The sequence below is a fragment of the Stenella coeruleoalba genome, assembly GCF_951394435.1.
Source record: "Stenella coeruleoalba genome assembly, chromosome: 12".
Taxonomy (NCBI): Eukaryota; Metazoa; Chordata; class Mammalia; order Artiodactyla; family Delphinidae; genus Stenella; species Stenella coeruleoalba.
In genome coordinates, this window is record NC_137158.1 from 81,203,210 (window position 1) to 81,225,764 (window position 22,555).

Below are 22,555 nucleotides of genomic sequence, written 5' to 3' on the forward strand. Positions count from 1 at the left end.
TTGTCGTGCCTTTTCTTAGCCCGCGTCACCAGAAGAACAGTTTGGGCATCAAGCTGTCCATTTTACAATCGGGCCCCCGGAGACGAACCTTGACACCCCTCCTCTAGCAACAGTCCCTCCCGTTCCCAAACCGAGAACACTTCAGCCCGGGAAAGGTGCCGCTGCCTCCGGGAAGCCAGCGCCAGATGAGGCCCCGACCGCGGCCGCCCCGCCCCCTCCGGAGGCCCCGCCCCTCGTGCCCCAGGTGCCCCCGCGGAGGAAGAAGTCGGCGCCGGCGGCCTTGCACCTGCAGGTGCTGCAGAGCAACTGCCAGCTTCTCCAGGGGCGCCCCTGCAGCAGCCCCAGCAGCGACTGTCCGCCCGCACCCCTGCCTGCTGGGGGCGCGCTCTTCCCCCAGCCGGCTTTCCTTGGCCCTTCATCACTTGCAAGCCCTGAGGCTGATGGCACCAAGGACACGAAGTCGGAGGCCACGCCCCTCCTCGGTGATTATCAGGACCCCTTCTGGAGCCTTCTCCACCACCGTAACCTGTTGAATAACTCCTGGCTTCCCAAGAGCCCTGACCCCCTGGATTCGGGGAACAGGAACCTCGGAAGAGCACACGCAGCCCCCCAGCAAGTCAGTGCCTCACCTGCCCAGGAGCCGCCACGGGAGCACAGAGAAAAAGACTTCGGTCACTGGGTGACAACCAGTGACAAGGACAAGAGGACGGTGCTGCAGGTGTTTGACCCACTGGCGAAATCATGACTGGGAAACTCCCGACAGCAGCTCTCCCACAGGATGTGTGCCTTCTCCCCGCGGCCTCACCTTAACAGGGGAAAGCCCATTGGTCTCAACTCTCCAGACGAAAGAGACATCTAGTTAAAGGCACACTGAAAAAACATTGATACTCTTGTGTAGTTTACAAAAATTGCGTCTCTTATTCAGTAAGATTATTATTCAGTCACCAAAATATGTTTTATTCCAGACTTGTGCACGTTAAGTTTCCTCTCAGGGTGTGAGAAACCTCCGGGTGGATTCAGTATACGGATTTTAGGAAAGAGAATCTAGCCGATAATGCTCAAGAGGTTCCCTCCCATTGAATTTTAAACGGTTGTTCAAGTTATGTTTGTATGTGGTGAGTTTGTTTTTAAATATTGTTTGTATTTTACAGACTTGGAATAACTTTTTGGTGACCCACCTGAAGGTTGATGCATAATGTAAGGATTCCACTAAAAGGTGGTTGGGACCACTAAGAGCTGTACCTGGCCGCTGACACCAGGTTAAAAAAGATATCAGAGTAGGAAGCAGCAAATAGGTCAACCAAAAGATTAGACTGTACATTCCTGGGAGCCCTTGTGTTTATTTATGTACGTGTATATTAGCCGTGATTATGTGTGCGTCCTGGGGGAGATGGTGTCATTCCCTGCTTTGGTTCCGGAGCATATACCATTAGCTTCACCTGAGCTCCAACTGCCTAAGTCTCCTGTACCATGTCTCAGACTTTGCGTGTCCCGTAAATTGCTACAGTCCTGAGCTCTGGTGTGCTACCAGTTTTTACACACTGTCTGTTCCCTATTAAATAAAACCTCATGGCTTTCTTTTTCTCCTTATATTCCATATTCAGAAAAAGCATAAAATGTGAAAACTCATACTGGTACATACAAGTACTGATTTTCATTATTATAATTTGAAGAATATCTGTTTTAGTCTGGTCTACCTAGCTGTGGCTTCAGGAAGGAAAGTTACCACACGTCCCCATATATAAGAAACCTCAGGCTATTCTGAGTTAGCTTATCTACATTTTTATTAGGTTTTGTTTTCCTGTACATTTCCAACACCACTTCTTACCTATTCAGTCTTTAAAAAAGACATCACCATACTGCTTTACATTTTTAAAAGAATGTTATAAGGCCTAGAACTCATTTGGAGCAGATATCATAATTTTGCTGATAAGAAATTTACTGGCAAAATCTCAGTGTGCCACTTACTATGTTTAGGAGTCTTTCATGTCATAGAATCATACAGCAATGGTTCTGTGTTATCCCTAATGTGACCAGCGAACTCCTGTACTCAAAGCTAATGGTTAGGATGGCAGGCTCCTTTTACTGATCAGACCTCTGGGATTTCAGAATTAACTCTCATTGCCACTATCAAGATACATTACAGGTTATACAAAAACAAAACTGTATCTCACTTCATCTGAAAACTAATAAAAGAAAAAGATATTAGTGACCCATAGAGATAAATAGATAATACGAGTAGTTAACCAGTAGTAAAAGATGGTGTTTTTAGCCTTAGCTGATTAGGACACCTTCTCTAGCACTTACATGCTTTATATCATTTTTACCTCTCTGAGAAATGCAAGAAGTAAACAGCGTGATCCTTGAAAGCGTTAGGAGGAGAAAGGAAGCAAGATGGGTAAGAGGCTCTGGAAAGGTAAATCATTTACCAGGATTCGCGTCACTTCTAAAGGGCATAGTTGGGAATGGAATCAAAGATTTCTTAATTTAAACACTCTTTTCTCCATAACCTCTTTTCCTACTAAAAAGGAGGTGAATTTGAAGGCATATCTATGTAACAGTGAGTCAGAAAAGCAGGGGGAAAGTAAGCACCACAAAAGTTGCTTCCAGTGCTTAATTTTCAGGTTTCTTCTTTGTTCTAGATAGCGAATAGCCAATAAATGGTACACAGAACAGAATTTCACTTAAGATAGCTGTTCATCACACAAATAGTTCTTAAGAATCTGACAGTAAGTATTAACACACAGAACTGTATTGAGGCAGGTCACAGGAAAAATTACAAGTAGTTTAACATTAAGAAATGAATATTATTTGCTCACGGCTGTTGAGGTTTAATGAATAACAGAGACTGGATTTTGAGTTGATAATATGTAAGGTTCTTGTACTAACATTCACTTTTTTTAAAAAAAAAAAGACAATTGGAATTGCCTTATTTTTTTAAATCAGTGCTTAACAGTGGGTATCTTTCCTAGGTTAGCAGTAGACTTGGTTGAATAATCTCGACAATGAGCAGCTGCTATCCTGGGGATTTCATTCCGTGGTTTTTATTTTTAATCTTTCTCTGATGTTCCCACACCAGCCTTTTTATTGTGACCTTGCAGTTTATTTCATTACTGTTGTGTAAGGTGTTACAGTTCACCACAGTATTTTAGGCACAGACTTTACAATTCGGCATTGTCTCCCTGACCCCAATTAGATTCTCTTTTTACAGTATAATCTTCCTGGACTTCTTGCCAATTTAAAAATATTTGTTCCAGTAAATTATTGAAACAAGGACATCTGCCCAAGAAAGTCCTGTAAAAGTTTAAAGGTGTTGAAGTTCACGACACTTAAAATTCTCCTGACCCGTGTATAAGCAAGGTAATGTATTAAAACATTTGCTTTATAATGAAGTAATTCTATTAGAAAGGACTGCAGAAATTACTTATTGGATCTTACTGGATGACTAGCAATGAATAAAAACCCTTATGTTTATTTGAAGTGATAATTTGTACTGAAATTGTAAAAAAAAACATTAAATGTTTTATCTTTTTTTTTTTAATGTGGCTTATTTCTTTTCAGATATGAAGAGAACCTTGGGATATCTTCCTTGGCTAGCCTTTTATTCTGGATGAAATGCGATTACTAGTTATTCCTCTGAGTTTTTGGTTTTGTTTCTTTTTTCAACCATCCAATTAAGTTGAAGCAACATAAAAGTAATAATTTGGTTCAGAATTTATGAGTTGAAGGCTGCTAGCAGGGACCACAGCCATAACATATATAATAACTTTATGCTATAATGTTGAGAGATGCTGGGATTCATTTTCTATAGGATCTTATAGCAAACTTAGATTGCTGGGGTGGCTTGAGTACATTACTTCATAGAAGACTGAAGAAAGGAGTAAACAATCTTCCAGTTCTGTCTAGGTTTGTTCTTAGCTAATTAATAGACAAAATTTAGGTCATAAATGTTCTCTGATGCCTTTCAGGAATAAGAATATACTGACAGTCTCCACATCATAAAGATGCCCAGTCCTTCCTGACCAGTAAGGACTATATTGAATTCATTTAATCTGAGTGCCTGGGACTTGGATGGAGAAGAAGGAAAGGGCTGGTTACGGTACCTTCCTTTCCCAAGGTCATGGATTGAAACTCATTCTCATACAGGGCAAACTGTTTGCAGTTATATAATCAGCTCTATCTCGATGAGGTAGGAGAGTACAAATGAGAGAGTGATTACTTGTGAACAGAGGGCCAGGGGAGATTTGAGAGAAGAGGATTAAGAATATGACATGTAGCAAAGTGGATTTATGTACATGGAAAGAATGAGCCGATGGGAAAGAATTTCAGAGGAATGGTGTCCGTACAGGGGATGCAGCCTGTCACGGAGGGTCAGAGTCCAGAGGGCGGTCCAACATCCTCCTCAGTGATAGTTATACTATACCATTTATTAAATAACAAACCATTGCTCTCTCTTTCTTAATTGGGTTTCTCTAGGTGTTACCCAGTTTTTATTGACATTTTCAAATAACAGCATTGGTATTTGTATATCCTTTATATTGTTTATTTTTATTTTGTTATGTCGGTTTTTAAAACATTTTTCATTAACTTCAACTTATCTTTAATTTGCATCCTTTTCTACTTTTTGTTTAGTTTTGTTATTTTCCTAATTTCTTAATTAAAGCTAGCACCAGGTTTCATTATTTTTAGTCTTGCTTAACAATAAAGACATTTAAAGTTATATATTTTCCCCTGATTGTAACTTTAACTGCACCCTACACATATTAGCATGAAATAGTCTTTTTCATTAATCTCTAGACTGTAATTTGCTTTTAGTTTCTCTTTGATTCAAGGGAGACTGTGCAATTTTCCGATAGTTAAGAGTTTGTTTGGCATTTTAAAATTGTTTCCTCCTAATTTTATTGGATTATGACCTGAGAATATGGCCTAGATAAACATCTGCTTTCTAAAATTTATTGAGGTTTGTTCCATGGTCAAGTGCAGGATTGAGTTTTCTAGTGATTTCATCAATACAAAATAAAAATGTTTTTTAGTTGTAGGGTAAAAAAGTGTGTGGTGTGTGACATACAACATGTTCGTTCCACTGTCCCCCAATGGAACAGGTCTTTCTGGAAGGCACTCTGTCAGGGGATGGGTGCAGGCTCTAGTTCTAACTCTAATACAGTGGCCTCCCATTGTTCTTACTGAGAATCCTTACTTAGATTTTGTTGAATAAAAGGCTTCTCAATTTGTTGTAAGTCTTTTGATCAATCTTTAGACATCTGAATGATTGCCTTTGCTACCCTTGACTAGTTTAATAGATCTCTTTCTCTGGGGGAGAGGTTTCCTTAGCTGCTCACACTGCCATTACACTGCTTCCTGGGCTCTCTGTTCTTGTGCCACTGGTCTACCTGTCAATCTCTGTGTCAATATCATGTTGTATTATTTCTTAGATATCTGGTAAAACAAGCCCTTCTATTCTTGATCCTTAGCATTCTCATATAAAAATTTTGGAATCAAGTCCTATTTAAAAACTAAAACCTGTTGGAATTTTTTACTAGGACTTCACGAAATAGAATGGACATCTTTACAGTATTGACCCTTCAATCTAAGAACATGGTATATTTCTCCACTTAAGTATTTCATTAATGTTTCTCAAAGTTTTTAACTTATAAAATTTTTCAAACATACATGAAATCAGAGTGAATAATTTGAACTCTCATATATCCATCACCAGGATTTAATAGTAATTTAACATTTTGCTATATTTGGTTTATTTTTTTCCTTTGCTGAAATTTTTAAAAAAATTCTGCTATCATGATATTTGACTCCTAAATACTTTCTTATCTCTAAATAACATTTTCTTTTATAACCTTAATACCATGGTTTTATCTAACAGTTCACAATAATTCTTACTTTAAAATTCATTTGCTATTTTTTGCTAGTATACTTAAATATAAAAGTTTGTGTATTGACTGCATCAAACAACCTTGCTTTTATATAAACTGTCATAAAAATCTAACAATTTACTGTATTTCAATATACCATCAATTATGAGATACACATTTACATGCTATTTTTTAAAATTTTTATTGGAGTATAGTTGTTTTACAATGTTGTGTTAGTTTCTGCTGTATAGCAAAGTGAATGAGTTATACATATATCCATTCTTTTTTTGGATTGTTTTGCCACATAGGTCTTAAGAAAGTGCTATGGTCTGAATGTTTGCTTCCTCCCAAAACTCATATGCTGAAAACTTAACCCCTAAAGATGATAGTATTAGGAGGTGGAGCCTTTGGAACGTTCTAAGTCATGAGGATAGAGCCCTAACGAGTGGGATTAGTGTTCCTATTAAAAGAGACCCCATGAGATCCCTCACCCCTTTCACCATGTGAGGACACAGTGAGAAGGTCCCAGCTGTGAAACAGGAGGAGGGCCCTCACCAGAACGTGACGACGCTGCTGTCTTGTTGGACCTCCAGCCTCCAGAACTGTGAGAAATAAATGTTTGTTGTTTGTAAGCCACCCAGTCTGTGATGGTTTGTTACAGCAGCCTGAACAGACTAAGCCAGAAGGCTTCCAACTTAATTATGACTCATCTATTGTGAGAGGTAGCCCACCCACAGAGATGTTAAATGTATTTAATGTATCTTTAAATGGATAAAATATGGTGTATGTGGATTCTTTGGATTTTCTTTGTAGACAGTTACCTGCAAATAATGAGTTTTGTTTCTTCCTTTCCCATCCTTGTAACTTTTATGTCTTTTTCTCGCCTTACAGAGCTGGCTAGGACATTTAGTACAACGTTAAATAAAGACATTGGTAATAGGCGTTCTTGTGTTACTCTTCTTCTCTAAGGGAAAATGTTACTATTTTTGCCATTAAGTATGATGCTTATCGTTTTTTGTTCTTTAGACACCCTTTACTATATTAAGGAAGTTCTCTTTCTGGATTACTAAATTTATCTTTTTCATGAATGGTGGTTAAATTTTATCAAAGACATTTTCTACGTGTACTGAAATGATTGATTTTTTTTCTCCTTTTGTTTGTTAATATGGCAAATTACACTGATCAATTCTCCAATGCTAAACAACCTTGCATTCTTGGTATAAATCCAACTTGGACAGATTACCTTTTAAAATATTGCTGCACTTAGTTTGTCAATATTTTTGTTTAGGATTTTTGCAACTATATTATTGAGATTGGCCTGTAACTTTCTCTTTTTTCTGCTGACTTTGTATGGTTTAGGTATCAAAGTTACACTAACCTCAAGAGTTGGGGAGTACACTCTTTTCTATTAACTGAAAGAATATGATAACATTGAAATTATTTCCTCCTTAAATTTTTGGTAGAGTTCACCAGGAAAGTAAACTGTGTCTGTAGTTTTTATTTTGAACCTCTTGGTGCCCTCATGCTTCAGATGGTCTCTTATAAACAGCATATAACTGAGTGTTGTTTTATTATCTAGCCTGGCATATTTATCTTCTAACTAGGGTATTTAGTCCATTACATTTAATGTAATAATTGCTATATTTGGGCTTAAATTTAACATCCAATCTTACGCTTTCTCTTTTTACTATCTGTTTCTTGTTTCTTTTCCCGTCTTTTCAGGCCTTCTTTTGAATTTTTGTCATTCCTCTTTTTGTCCTCTCCTAATTTGGAAGTCATTATACCCTATTTTTGTTGGTTACATTTTTATTGGTTATTTTAGAAATTACAACATGTATTATTAACATTATACTTTCAGAATTTCATCATTATTTTTACCTTCCTCCTGAATAATGTGATGACTTTGGAAAACTTTAACTCCATTTATACCATCCCAACTGTAGTTACTGTATATTTTAATTTTACAAATTTTAACACCTACTCAAGACATTATTATTGTTTTATACAATCAGTGTTCATTTATTTTATCCAAATAGTTGCCTCTTTTTTCACTCTACATTTCTTGAATCTCAGCATCTCTGGCTAGATCATTCATTTACCTTCTACCTGAAGTACATCCCTTAACATTTCCATTAATGAAGGTCTGCTGGTGGTACAGTTTTAATTTATATAAAATATCTATTTTATTTTAATATTTTAAATGACTTATTATTTTTACTGAATGTATTATTCTAGGGTGGGAGTGGTTTTTGGCAATACTGCAGGTGGTGTTCTAGCTTCCATTGACTGATGACTTCTCAACAGTAGCAATCTTAACTGTTATTCCTTTACACTTTTTTTACTCTACTTTTAAGGTTTTCCTCTTGTGTTGGCTTTTCTGCCGTTTCACTGTGCTTTGTATAGATGTGAATTTATTTTTATTTGCTCTGCTTTGAATTAGTTGAACTTTTTGAATCTGTGGATTTGTGCCTTTCATCAGTTCTGGAAACTTTTTAACCATTATCTCTTCAAATATTGCCTCTGGGACATGCTTTTTTCTTCTCCTTTTGGTACTCAAATGAAACAGAATTTGTTATCATCTTACTTGACAATATCCTTAGTCTTCTGTATTTTCCATCTTTTTTGTCTCTCTGTGCTGCATTCTGGATAAATTTTTCTGACCTCTCTTCCAGTTCACTAATTATCTTTGGTTGTAGCTAATCTAATTTCAGCCTTCTTTCGAGAAGCTATTTTTGGCACTTTCTAAAATCTAAGTCACTGAATATTTTCTTATTTCTGAAGATATTTCAACCTTGTATTCTTTTTTTTATTTTTTTATTTTTATAAATTTATTTATTTATTTATTTTTGGCTGTGTTGGGTCTTCGTTGCTGCGTGCGGGCTTTCTCTAGTTGCAGCGAGCAGGGGCTATTCTTCGTTGTGGTGCATGGGCTTCTCATTGCGGTGGCTTCTCTTGTGGCGGAGCACAGGCTCTAGGCACACGGGCTTCAGTAGCTGTGGCTCGCAGACTCTAGAGCACAGGCTCAGTAGTTGTGGCGCACAGGCTTAGTTGCTCCGCAGCATGTGGGATCTTCCAAGACCAGGGCTCAAACCCGTGTCCCTTGCATTGGCAGGCGGATTCTTAACCACTGTGCCACCAGGGAAGTCCCTTTTCGTCAGTTTTTAAAGTTAATGTGTGAAACTTTCTGTGACTGTATTGCAATGCACATGCATAGGTTTTAAAATAAAACTGGGTTTAACCTTAACTCTCACTAGCTTTGAGACTTTGGGCCAGTTTTATGAATTTTTTTTTAATGCTTGGTTTTTCTATCTCTGAAATATGGCTAATAAAGCTGCCTTGTATTCTTCTATAAAGCAACACTTGGTGTGTAAGTACTCAAAATGTGTTCACTGAATTACAGTTCTGTTTTATCATTAGGATGAGGAACCAATTAGGAGGGTATTACAGTCCAGGCCAAATGTGAAAATCTGAACTGGAGTCTGAGCAGTAGAAATGGAAAAGCATTCTGGGACCTTTGGAGTAAAGTGGACAGCATTTGGTAATTAATCATATGTGGGGAGGAGAAGTCAAAACTACTGAAAAAGGTACTGCTTGAGTGAAATGTAATGAATTACCTGAAATAGAGGAGAAATGGACTTGAGGGAGAATAAACAGAATACAATTCTTAGAAGCTATCAATGTGTTAAATTTTTTTAATTAAAATTTTAAAAATTTAGCTTCATTGATGTATATAAAAGTAAGATATTTAAAGTGTACATTGTGATGATTTGATATATGTATATATTGTGGAAGAATACTTCCCATCTAGTTAACTAACACATCAATCACCTCACACATTTTTTCTTTTTTTTTGATAAGAACATTTAAGTTTTATACTCTGCTAATTTCAGTTATACAATAGAATATAGTGTTATCAACAATAGCCACCATTTCACCATGTTTTACATTAGATCCTCAGACCTTATTCAACTTTAAAGTTTTTGTACCCTTTTATGAACCTCTCCCCACTTCCCATCCTGCCCCTCACCGAGGCCCTGGCAGCCACTCTTTCTGTTTCTATGTGTTTGACTTTTTTTTTTTTTTTTCCCAGATTCCACATGTAAGTGATACTATGCAGTATTTGTCTTTCTCTGTCTGGCTTATTTCACTTAGCACAATGCTCTCAAGGTCCAACCATGTTGCAAATGGCAGGGCTTCCTTCTTTCTCATGGCTGAATAATATTCCACTGTATGTATATACTACACCTTCTTTATCCCTTCATCCATTGATGGACACTTAGGTTCCATACCTTGGTTATTGTGAATAATGTAGCAATGAACATGGGAGTGCAGATATCTGTTCAATATCCTGTTCGCATTTCCTTTGGATATATACCTAGAAGTGGGATTGCTGAATCATATGGTAGTTCTTTTTTTAATTTTTTGAGGAACTTCCATACTGTTTTCCATAGTGGCTGCAACAATTTACATTCCCACCAACAGTGTTGGTGTTCCCTTTTCTCTACATCCTTACCAACACTTAATATCCTTTGTCTTTTTGATGATTACCATTCTAACAGATGTATTGGGGTATCTCATTGTGGTTTTGATTTGCATTTCCCTGATGATTAGTGATGTTAAGCACTTTTTCATGTACCTGTTGGCCATTGTATATCTTGTTTGGAAAAATATTCAGTTCCTCTGCCCATTTTTAAATCATATTGTTTGATTTTTGCTATTGAGTTGAATGAGTTCTTTATAGTTTTAAAATATTAACCCCTTATCAAATATAAGATTTGCAAATATTTTCTCCCATTCTGTAGGTTGCCTTTTCATTTTGTTGATGGTTTCTTTTGCTGTGCAGAAGCTTTTTAGTTTGATGTAGTCCTACTTGTTTATTTTTGTTTTTGTTGCCTTTGTTTTTACGGTCAAATCTAAAAAATCATTGCCAAGACTGGTGTCAAGGGGCTTACCTTTGTTCCCTTCTAGGAGTTTTATGGTTTCAGGTCTTAAGTTCAAGTCTTTAATCCATTTTTAGTTGATTTTTATGTGTGGTGTAGCATAGTTGTCCAGTTTTATTCTTTTGCATGTGGCTGTCCAGTTTTCCCACCCATCCTTTTCCCACTGTGTATTCTTGGCTCCTTTGTCATAAATTAATTGACCATATGTGCATGAGTTTGTTTCTGTGCTCTATATTCTGTTCCATTGATCTATTATCTGTTTTGATGCCAAACCATAGTGTTTTGTTTACTATAGCTTTGAAATGTAGTTTGAAATCAGGAAGAGTGATGCCTCCAGCTTTTTCTTTTTCATAGTTGCTATGGCTATTCAGGGTCTTTTGTGGTTCCATACAATTTTCTTCTGATGTCTGTTCTTATTTATTCATTACTCTCAGAACATTGCATTTTTGACTGGACTCAAGACTTAGAGGTCAAAACTCTCAGAGACATCAGCCTCCATCTCTTGGCAATCTGTTCCTGGCGTTTTGCTTTGGCTTCCTTCATTCTCTTGGCCAAAGGCATAGCATATCCTGCAGCCTCTTTCTTATTTTCCTTAGTACACTGTTTCTTCAGAGCAATACACCAATGTGTGTGTTGCACAACATGTGGAGTAACAAGACACTGAATCTTGGGTGCTTTGGTCCCAGGTTTCTCACCTTCTTTGTTTAAGGGCTTTCTCTCAACATATGGGCAAACGCTATCCTCTTTAGAGAGACTGAAAAGTTTCTGGATTCCACCAACTCTTTTGGGCCCCAGGTGACAAGGCACAGTAGTACTAATGAGTCCAGGAATATCCTTCTCCCTATTTTTTTATGATGACCAAATTGAGAACACTCAGATTGACAACTGCAGTGCAACCCTGTACATATCTGTGCTTTCTTTCTCCAGTCCTCCTTGATCTGTAATAGAAATGCCTCTTAGTTAGTAGCAGGCCGACATGGCCATGGGTCAATGTATGATGGGGTTACATCCTGATAAATCCATCGTAAATTGAAAATATTGTAATTTGAAAATGCATTTAAAACACGTAACCTGCTGAAAATCATAGCTTAGCCTAGCCTACCTTAAATGTGCTCACAACACTTACATTAGCCTACAGTTGGGCAAAATCATCTAACACACAGCCTATGTTATAATAAAGTGTTGAATATCTCATGTAATTTATGGAATACTGAAAGTAAAAAACAGAATGATTGTATGGGTACAGAACGGTTTTAAGTGTATCAGTTGTTTACCCTTGTGATCATGTGGCTGATAAGAGAGTATCGTACCATATATTGGTAGCCCAGGAAAAGATCAAAATTTGAAGTACGGTTTCTACCGAATGCACACCACTTTGCACCATCATAAAATCGAAAAATCATTAAGTTGAACCATTGTGAGTCGGAGACCATCTGTATTTACATTTGCTAGTGAGATTTATGCTTTCATATGTTTTCCTGTTACTAAATAGTGTCCTTTCATTTCAGCATGAAGAAGTCCCTTTAACATTCCTTGTAAGTCTGGTCTGGTAGTGATGAACTCCTTCAGCTTTTGCTTGTCTGAAAAACTCCATCCCTTCTTCCACTCTGAAGAACAACTTTGCCAGGTAGAGTATTCTTGGTAATATATCAGCACTTGTAATATATTGTGTCACTCCTCTCTGGCCTGCAAAAGTTCTGCAAAATATCTGCTGGTAGTCTTATGGGGTTCTCTTGTACATAACAAGTTGTTTTTCTCTTGCTGCTTTTAAGATTCTCTCCTTGTTTTGACAGTTTAATTATAATGTGTCTCAGTGTGGGGCTCTTTTTTTTTTTGGCCCGGCCATGCGGCTTGTGGGATCTTAATTCCCTGACCAGGGATCGAACCTGTGCCCCATGCAGTGGAAGCACAGAGTCTTAACCACTGGACTGCCAGGGAATTCCCTGGGGCTTTGTTTTTTTGTTTTTCTAAAAGTTTTTATTGGAGTATAGTTGATTTACAATGTTGTGTTAGTTTCCAGTGTACAGCAAAGTTTGTGGGGCTCTTTGAATTCATCTTATTTGGAACCCTTTGGGATTCCTGCTTAGGAAACATTTTACCCTTTATTTCTTTGAATAAGCTTTCTGACCCTTTTTTCTCTCTTCTCCTTCTGGAACCTCTATAATGCAAGTATCAAGTCTGCTTGATGGTATCCCATAGGTCCCTTAAGCTATCTTCATTCTTTTTCACTTTTTTTTTGGTCCTCTGGATGCATTCCACTGCCCTCTTTTTGAGTTTGCTGATCCTTTCTTCCCCAAGATCTGGTCTGCCATTGAACCCCCTACTACGTTTTTCAGTTAGTATTCTTCAGCTCTGTGATTTCTGATTGATTCTTTCTTATATTTTCTATGTTTTGGCTGAAATTCTCACGCTATTCATGCATTACTCTCCTGACCATGGTGAGCATCTTTATGACCATTATTTGGAACTTATTTATCTCTATTTCATTAAGGTCTGTTTTTGGAGTTTCATCTTTTTGTTTGCAACATATTCCTCTGTTTCTTCATTTTCCTTGACTCTCTGTGTTGGCTTCTGTGCATTAGATAAAATAGCCACCTCTCCCAGTCTTTTTTTTCTGGATGGGGGTCTTCATTACATGCAGGCTTTCTCTAGTTGTGGTGAGCGGGGGCTACTCTTTGTTGCAGTGCACGGGCTTCTTATTGCAGTGGCTTCTCTTGTTGTGGAGCATGGGCTCTAGGCACACAGGCTTCAGTAGTTGCAGCATGTGCGCTTCAGTAGTTGCAGCGTATGGGCTCTAGGGCGCATGGGCTTCAGTAGTTGTGGCACGCGGGCCCTAGAGCACGTGGGCTTCAGTAGTTGTGGTGCATGGGCTCAATAGTTGTGGCACGCGGGCTCTAGGGCATGGGCTCAGTAGTTGTGGCACACAGGCTCAGTAGTTGTGGCATGTGGGCCCTAGAGCACGTGGGCTCTAGGGTGCGCTGGCTCAGTAGTTGTGGCACACGGGCTCAGTAGTTGTGGCTCGCAGGCTGTAGAGCACAGGCTCAGTAGTTGTGGCGCACAGGCTTAGCTGCTCTATGGCATGTGGGATCTTCCCAGACCAGGGATTGAACCCGTGTCCCCTGCATTGGCAGGCGGATTCTTAACCACTGCGCCACCAGGGAAGTCCCCAGTCTTGACAGAGTGGTCTCCTGTAGGAGATGAACCTAGGATTCAGCCCATCAAGCTCTTGGTTATCTCTCAAACTCTGTGACTGTCTGAACCTCCTTCTTTGTTCTTAGTGGCTCCCGGGAGTTGAGGTTCTGCTAGGACCTCTCAGTGTTCCAAAGGGAACATTCTCAGTCAGTACCTAGATGCAGGCTGATTGGAAACTGAACCCTCAGGCGGCAGCTTTTCAAGTATACAGATAGACCCTTCCAGGGAAAGACTGGAAGATGGGCGTTTCTGTCTGCTCCCTCTGTGCTGAGCAATAGGGGGATGGAACTGTTTCTTTGTACAGTCCTGTGGGATCCACAAACACAAGGCTTGCTGGCCATCAGAGGCAAGTAATCAAGCGGTGCACTCCCTGGGTAACAGCCACAAAAGACAGGGCGCTAGAGATGTGTCGAAGCTCCTTCCAGGAAGACACCAGCAACCTCGAGTGGGCAAGAGGGAGAATGCAGAGACAGAACCACCAGCCTCCCTGGTCCCCAGGGAAGATCACAGTCATCCTCTAGATGTGTGCTAAATTAGAAGCCTGACCCTCAGGCCGCAGCTTTTAAGATAAACAAATGGGCATCTTTCAGGAAAAGGCTGGGAGATGGGCATTTCTGTCTGCTGCCCTTGTGCTGAGCCCTGCGGGGAGAGCCACTGTGAGTCCTTGCAAGCCCATTTAGAGCTGTTTTTTTCTTTGCTGTAGACTTGTGGGTCTTGTGGATGCAAGCCCTGCTGGCTTTCAAAGCTAGGTGTTTTGGTGTGGGGGGGGAGGTCCATCCTTCAGGTGGAAGACTTGAAAGTTGGGGCACTGGCTGTTGGGCCCAAACCCTTCACTCCTCAGGCAGAAGCTGGGAGTTGTGTGTTCCCTCCTGATTGTATCTCACTGTGCCAAGGGTGAGATTTATGGTGACAGTATGTCTGTCTTTCTTATCCATTTCAACATGGGCATTTTCTCGTTCACCCAATGTGTAAGAGTTGCTCAGCTAGTTTCTGAACTTCTCTCTGAGGGAACTGTTCCGTGTGTAGCTGTAAATTTGGTGTCTGTGGAGCAGGCGAGTTCAGGAGCCTCCTGTGTCACCATCCTGGTCCAGAACTCTCAAAAATGTTTTAATCTGGTAATCCAAGACGTCAAAATATTCTAAAACCCATCGACGTATCCATACCCAAAGCTTTTCATGGAGATTACATGCGTATCCAGCACTCTCTAATGGTCACAGGAATCAGTGCGTATCCAGCTTGCAATATAAACTAGCTTTAACAATCCTGAAATAGTTTGGATTAAATTAAAAATCAAAGGTTCTAGTAAGCTTAGTGTTTTCAAACTTTGGAACCAGGTGTTGAATTCCATGACACTGTTTCTAAACTCCAAGGCCAAGCTAAAAGCGGATTAAGAACTGGAATTTTTACAAGAGTGGCTTTTTCTAAATTGGGGAACTTCTTGGATATTAAACTGCCTTTTTATGTCTTCTGCTTTATTAAGGCAATTTATAATTATACAATGAATTTCTAATAGATTTTAAGTGATTAGCTTTGGGGAGTGTTCAACATCCAATATAAGGGCACAATCAGTTTTACTGAGTACATTAAAATTGCATTTATTGAACATGTTTAAATTTTTTTCATGGACATAATTTTTATACCAAATGTCAATAAAAGCGAAACCATACATTAACATATTTAATATAACAAAGAGATGAAAATTCAGGAGGGTATGCCTAAAAGTCAAATTCTAGGACTTAGAAATAATTTGAGGGGCACTGTAAATTATGAGCCAAGCTCAAAAGAGATACACGTGTACGTCACTCTGTGACTGTGCTGTCTTTCTCAACAACAGGAAACCAGTGCTGGCATCCACTACCATGGGCACCCCGACCTGAGCAGAGGGCCGCGTCCTCCACCATATTATGCCTGTTGCTGTGACCTTGGGTGAATGGTTGAGATGGAGTCAAGAAAGGCATCACGATCCTCCATTTGTAGTCTGACTCTCTCTATGGTGACATTTAAACAGTGGAGTAAAGGGGGGACTCGGTGCCCTTAACTTTTAGGGTTGACAACGTAATCAGAAAGAAGTAAAGGGCTTATAGATAAGGATAATTAATTTTTCATCTGAATTTTATTTACAGCTTACTTTCAGTAGTCTGCTAACACCTGTATTCTGTTTATTTCCTTCCTGGATAGATCATTTAGAGACTTTTCCCATGAGGGGAAAGGTAATAGGAAGCTTCATTTGAAATTTTTTCCAGAAAGGATATTTAAACAAGGCTGATTGAACTAGGAGAACCATTTTACTGATGGTCTAAGTTTAAAACTATTTCAAATGTGTATGTTTTCATACTTTGTGTTCTTAGAGTTTTTCAGGTGATGATTATTTTTAAAACATTATTGACTTAAATCTTACAGGACTGATGAAGTGAATCTGTATACATCACATCCATTTCATAAACAGAATGAACAGAAATGGTAAGTGACTTGCCTGAAAAGCTACAGTCATTCAGAAGTACACTGGATCTCTCTCCCAGACCTTATTTTTAAAGCACAGCTATAATGGCTATATTGAGATTTTATGAAGTGGGGTTTCATTTCATTACTCTAAGTTAATGAACAGATATTCCAGCCATGGTATATCTGCCATGGTTCACGGAAAACAGAAAAAGAAAACAAACCAAGCCTATCTACACCCCTCTCCCCACGTGATCCCATTAGCTAGAGTTTATTGTTGATAGCTAACTAGCACACTCTATAGCTACATAACAAAACAGGTAGTTAAGTCACTTGTTAGGTTTTTGCATAATTAAACAATTAGATGTTGTTAAGGTTCACTGATGCCCCCAGTTTACCTTCAGATGCTGTACTCCATTCTACAAATGTCCATCATTTTCAAAATGGTAGACATAAGCTTAACATGACCCAGCAATTCCACTCCTAGTATATACCCAAGAGAATGGAAAACATGTCCACACAAAAACTTGTATGTGAATGTTAACAGCAGCATTAGTCATAACAGCCCCAACATTGACAGAACCTAAATGTCCCTCAAATGATGAATGGATAAACAAATGTGGTACATCCATACAATGGAATATTATTTGGCCATAAAAAGGAACGAAGTCCTACTACATGTATACATGCTACACCATGGATGAACCTTCAAAACATTATGCTAAGAGAAAGAAGCCAGACACAGAAGGCCACGTGTTGTAATTTTTTTAAAACTTGTCATTCATATGAAATGTCCATAATAGGCAAATCCATAGAGACAGAAAGAAGATTAGTGTTGACCAGGGGCTGGGGGAGAGAGGAGGAGGAGTGATTGCTGATGGGTGTGGGGTTATCTGGAGGGATGATGAAATGTTCTGAAACTAGATAGTGGTGATGGTTGCACAACTCTGTAAACACACTAAAAATCAATGAGCTGTGCATTTAAAAGGGTGAAGTTTATGGTGTGTGAATTATATCTCAATAATGCTGTTACTTAAAAAAAGTCATCAGTATGATTTCCTATTTCTCACATGCTGGAGACCAATTAATACCATTTCCTAATGAGCAAGAAATAGTGGTATACTTTAGCTAAAAAGAATCTGAGAATCTTGATATTAAGTATTGCTAATATATATATAATAGCTTAGAATAGTTTTAGTTCACACTCTGATCAATAATGGATTTATTATTCTTATCTGGGAAAAATTAAAAGTATAGGTAGCTACAGTCTGGAAAGAATTATTATAGGCTAGAAATTTTTTTAAAAGAGAAATATTTGTTCTCAGCAATATGAAAATAAAAACTTACAAGGAAATGACCCAGGGATGACAAGGCGTGTAACAAAGCTAACATGTTACACAAAGGTTTACACTGACAAGTTTTAAAAACTTACAGCACATGGAAACCCTGACCCAAAACAGAGTCTTTATGTTCTAGTTCATTCTCTCTCCATTTTAGGCACCCTCCAACAGGCATTTCTGCGGTAAACTGGTGATGGCTCTCCCTTCAGAAGCCATCAGCGCTGCTCCCAGCATGAGCCAGGGACAGTCACAGATGACAAAAGTCACAGATCACATCCTTTAGCCATAGCAGCTTGCTCCCTGTCACCAGGGACAACACTGCAAAACATAAACTGGCACATATGGAAGTTTTTTAAATCAGAAGAATCCAGTCTAGCCCTTCTTTCTTTGATGGACACTTCTGGGTTTGTGTTTTACAGAACAATATTCTGTTGCCTGCAACATACTCCAGGCCACATTAATGCCATAATGACTACATGTGCATGATTGCGTAGAGCTTAAAAAGAGAGAACACCACGTTTCTTGCACTGTGTTCATGTGTGCAAACAGAAAAAGACAATTGTCAGTTTTCCAGGTCTTTGGCTAACGTGTCACGGATGAATTGTAAGGTACGTTGGTACAAAAAAGCATCCTTTTTCTTTGGCTTACAAATGTTCAAATGGTTAACATCCACAGGAATTAGATCTCCAATGCCTAGATCTGAAGAAAACAAAAATGTCAATAAAATTTAAGTAAAAATATAAACTGCCCCCTGTCAACAGTGAAAGAGGCCAAATGCGTAGTGGTAACTGTTGATTTGGTCGCGATCGAGAACCACATCAGAGATAAGGGAGCTTAAAGTTTGTAACTAAACTGCATTTGACTAATCACGTGAGAATGGAGTCTCAGTAGGTGTAATTATAACTTTATGCTTTTCTCATAAATTCTGTGTGTGTGCTGCCGATTTCCTAATTCAATAGTGAACAGAGCCTGAGCACTGTCACCTTCAAAACGTTTACACACTGCAGGTTATTACTAAGTTATTCCACACTTCTCTGAACCACTTCTCTTCCTAGAGCTAATATTAGAAACTTGATAATGAGCTCCCGTGCCCTGATGAAACGAATGGGAACGTCTCACATGGAATTCCCTTCTATACCCGACCCTCCACGCTCACTCTACCAGGGAAGGAGATGATGTGGTGCTTGAGAGAGCTGGTTGAGTTTTTGATGTTTCAGCCTAACCAAGTCCACCCAGATGGAAGTGACAGGAGGTACTAGTGAAGCCAGCCAGGTGAGGAAGTGCAGCTGGTGGTTATGAAGGAAGACAGGCCACCTGGTGACACAGAAGAAGGGGTGGACAGAATGATGACAAGGCTATGTCACTACCAGCAGCTGGTCCACAATATTAATTTTGCTTTAAGCTCCCAAATTCATCTTAAAAGAAAACAAAAAACAGGCCACTGTTCTTTGAACTCTTCAGGTTCTTCAACTACCAAACAGCAGTTCCTCACCCTATGGCATATTGCTTTAAGGTAAAGTCTCTTCAGATTCCACTATAGGATATCAAGCCTTTTTCATTTTATATAGATAATAATGAAGTAGGACAAAACTTGTTACGCAGACAGAAGAACCATCTGGCAGGCGCTCCAGATATGCACCATGCCTGGCTGCCAGGAGCTCTCAGTAATGGCAGAGTGCTACCAGGACAGCACCTGACCCAGCCCCCGAAGTGATCAGAAAAGGGTCTGACAAGCAAACTAAAGAGTTAGCCAGGTTGAGGGGAAAGCCTTTCAGGGAGTGAAATGTACGGGCTCTTTACTATGCTCAGAGTAACACAGGAGGCTATGAGGAGAACTGAGATTTGGGCTCTGCCCTCAGAGAGCCTACAGTAGACTACAGTGCTCTGCAGTAGTAGGTATTGGTCATTTCCCTCAGTCCCAGGATTAGGAAGACACTGAACTTTAACACTAGTTTTTTCCTTCACAATCTCTGTTGCTTGAATATTACTAAGCTTCCACACCTTTAGCTGATTTCTTTAAGGTTCCTGCAGGCGGCTATCAATCTGTGAAATGAAATGCTCCTTTTAATCTAGCTGATAGAAAAGCTCTGATTCTTACCTTAATGCAGCAGATTTCGCTGTTGAGAGCTAATGCAGAGTTAGCCGATTAACCTTTGCTGTCTAATCAGTTAAATAAAAGGAGGGAAGGGGAATGCCAAGGTTAAATGTTTGCAGAGAAGTTTTAATCTATGGCTTAAAAGAATAACAGAATCTAAATCTTCATAAAACTGTCTCCTAAAACTGAGAAACTGGATATCAAAGTTGACGTTTATGATTACCACCAACCAGGAAACTAAGGACAAACAAGTTTCAAAAGAGTGAATACCTGCTGATTCCAGGGGCACCACGTGGAGTTTAATCATGCTACCAATGTAGGTTGGTAGTGTTTCTACAAAGCTCAGCACCTGGAAGTTTCTATCTTTTGCAAACTCCAGAAAGTCATCCTGTAGTGTTTTAAGTGCAGGAGAATCTGTAAAATTATAGAGAGCGAGATTGTAACAAGATCTGTTTATCTAGTTCATAATAAAATGCATCAACCTTCCAAATTTAGAGAGGAAATTAGGGTTCTGATTCAAGATGGTGGCTTGTTTATTTTCTCTTCTTCCTAAGAAGCCATTAAGATGAGAGAAAAGGGCTAAAACCAATCTAGAACTCAGAGGCCAGTGTCAGCGGGAGAGTTTTCTCACATTGCTGGCTGACCAGAAGCAGTACCCAGGGCAGTTTGGTGTGTGGGACTGAGGGGTCCCTCGGTGTGCTGGCTGGCACTTCCACGTCCACTCTGAAGCACAGCCTCCCATCAACAGAGCCTGTCTATAATCACAGAGCACCCATCCCCTTCCTGTCCCCCATCCTCAAGTATCAAAGGGCGACCAAGAAGCACCAGGTCTGAGAGCGACAGACCAGGTGAGCAAACAGAAAACCTGGGCACAGAAGACACTTTTTTTAAAAAAAAACCTCTAGTTAGTATCTTTAGAATGATTTCAAAAGAAAATGGATCACAGAACAAGAAAGAGCTTGTGGAAGATAAAGTTTGACTGCAAAAAAAATCAAATTCAACAAAAGGTTTGAAGATAAAGTCCAATTACTCTCCATAAAGCAGAACAAAGAGCATATGAGCAAAACGACAATGGTAGGCTAAGGCTCAAGCCACGGGCCCCAAATTCTGATTAACAGGTGTTCCAGAGAAAGAGAAGGTGCTTATTAACCCCAAACAAATATAGTGCCTTATAATTAATATGACTATCTGTAAAGCTCGTGTATATTTTAACAGTTGATGATTTTCCAAACTTGTGGAAAAGAGCAGTTCTTTGGTAATTTGGAATAATACTTAACGCAAAACATTATGTAACTTTAAAAATTTTAACTAAGATAGTGTTAAAATTATTGTTATATTTCTTAAGCAGATAATGGCTTAAGAACAAAAAGGGAATGTATCAAAGAAAAGTTAACCCCAAACTAAAAAGTTTCCATGATAGTCTAAACACAATTGATGTACAAATAGTAAAATGAGGTAATACAGCCAAGTTAGTCAAAACTGTTCTCCTCCTTCTCCTGTATAACTGGTGTTAATACAATGCCAATTCCCTTTAGAAAAAAAGTATTACCCTTGCTGAGTTCTTTGACTTCCAAAGAGGGAAAGAGAAGATAACGAATATTAACAGAGTATTCAGCCAGGTGGGATCCATGATGAGGGACACTATAAAAAATTATTCCTCTGGTATTGTTTATAATAGCACTCATTTCTGGCTTCTTAGAGGCTTCCAACAGCATCTTTTTGACAAGAAGACCTAGCCATAGAGAAGAAAAACAATGCATAAGCTATTTTCCTTCCCTTATTAAAAAAAAAAAAAAAGGCAAACAAGAAATACAGAAAAAGAGATGCTTTCTTTAAAAAAGTTTAAACAATAATTCTCTGTAGTCCAACAAACAGGGCCTTAAAATATTAACACTTAGTAATGCGCCCAATCCTCTAAAATATATAGCACAAGACTACAAACAGGTAAGATTCTAGAAACTCATTTATAAAGCAGATGTTACATCACAGGATGCACTCTCCCGGAGAAGAGAGTTAGGCACTGCATGTTGGGTGTTCATCAATGACGTGCATAGGCAGCAGCCCACTAACGACCACTCCGTTAGGACAGTACTAATATTTAAAGAACACATAGTCTCACATATCCACTGGGGAGAAAACAAAGCTGCTGTGGGAAAATCCACCTAGGAAGGCACCTTCTTTTCTGTCCCCCAACCTGGGCTTGGAGCTGATAGGGAAACACAAAGGTAACATGGATGGTAACAGTCGGTCTCTGAGGATATAAAGGGCTACATCCACCTTTCTCTCAGCAAAAAGCCCAGACTCAAGAGTCAGCAGTCCTGAGCATTTCATCAGCTAAACTAGGCCAAGGGCTGCTGAAAGGCCCTCTGCAAGGTGGATGGTGAACATTTAGCACTGGACTGGGAGTGGGTTGGGAGAAGCAGGGGATGTGGCTTAGCAAGCAAGCACTGGGACCAAAGAGGGGACACCTGTGATCACACCGCCACTTCTGCAGGCCTTGGGCGAGGGGTAAGCAGGCATGCTGGGGCTGTGGGCACAGGAGCAGTGACGGACTCTGTGGTGGTTGGAGAAACAGGGAAGAAAGCGGGGGGCCCTGGGACCAGCCAGGAATGCTGAGAGATATTTACAAGCTGGGCTTACATACGCCATGGACAGCTTCTGATATTTACTCATTATCAAGCG

General features: G+C 39.3%; 2 protein-coding genes and 1 pseudogene across 13 annotated transcripts in view; 1 reads left to right on the forward strand and 2 right to left on the reverse strand.

Moving 5' to 3' along the window:
- Positions 1-18,272, forward strand: part of SYNJ2 (synaptojanin 2) — a 113,592-nt gene extending 95,320 nt beyond the window's left edge. For 7 of the 10 annotated variants that reach the window (XR_013830791.1, XR_013830794.1, XR_013830795.1 and 4 more), the window contains 3 exons: positions 20-4,189; positions 12,316-12,434; positions 16,400-16,452. Coding sequence is in view for 1 of the 10 variants with exons in the window: in XM_079939355.1 (XP_079795481.1) it covers positions 20-745 (726 nt within the window). In the remaining 9 variants the exon portion in view is untranslated. Of the gene's footprint in view, positions 1-19; positions 4,437-12,315; positions 12,435-16,399; positions 16,460-18,197 lie in introns of those variants that run through there. The other 3 variants (XR_013830792.1, XR_013830793.1, XM_079939355.1) reach the window with 3 other exon arrangements.
- On the reverse strand, positions 11,221-11,792 carry LOC307195509 (small ribosomal subunit protein eS6-like; annotated as a pseudogene). Its single transcript has one exon. The product of its transcript is annotated as a small ribosomal subunit protein eS6-like (transcript).
- SERAC1 (serine active site containing 1) overlaps positions 14,728-22,555 on the reverse strand; it is an 89,090-nt gene continuing 81,262 nt past the window's right edge. The window contains exons 15-17 of one of the 2 annotated variants that reach the window (XM_079939359.1): positions 21,423-21,605; positions 20,144-20,287; positions 14,728-18,477 (exon numbers count right to left, since the gene is read on the reverse strand). In XM_079939359.1, coding sequence (XP_079795485.1) covers positions 18,341-18,477; positions 20,144-20,287; positions 21,423-21,605 — 464 coding nt within the window. In that variant the 3' untranslated portion in view covers positions 14,728-18,340. Of the gene's footprint in view, positions 20,288-21,422; positions 21,606-22,555 lie in introns of both variants that reach the window. The other variant, XM_079939358.1, reaches the window with a different exon arrangement.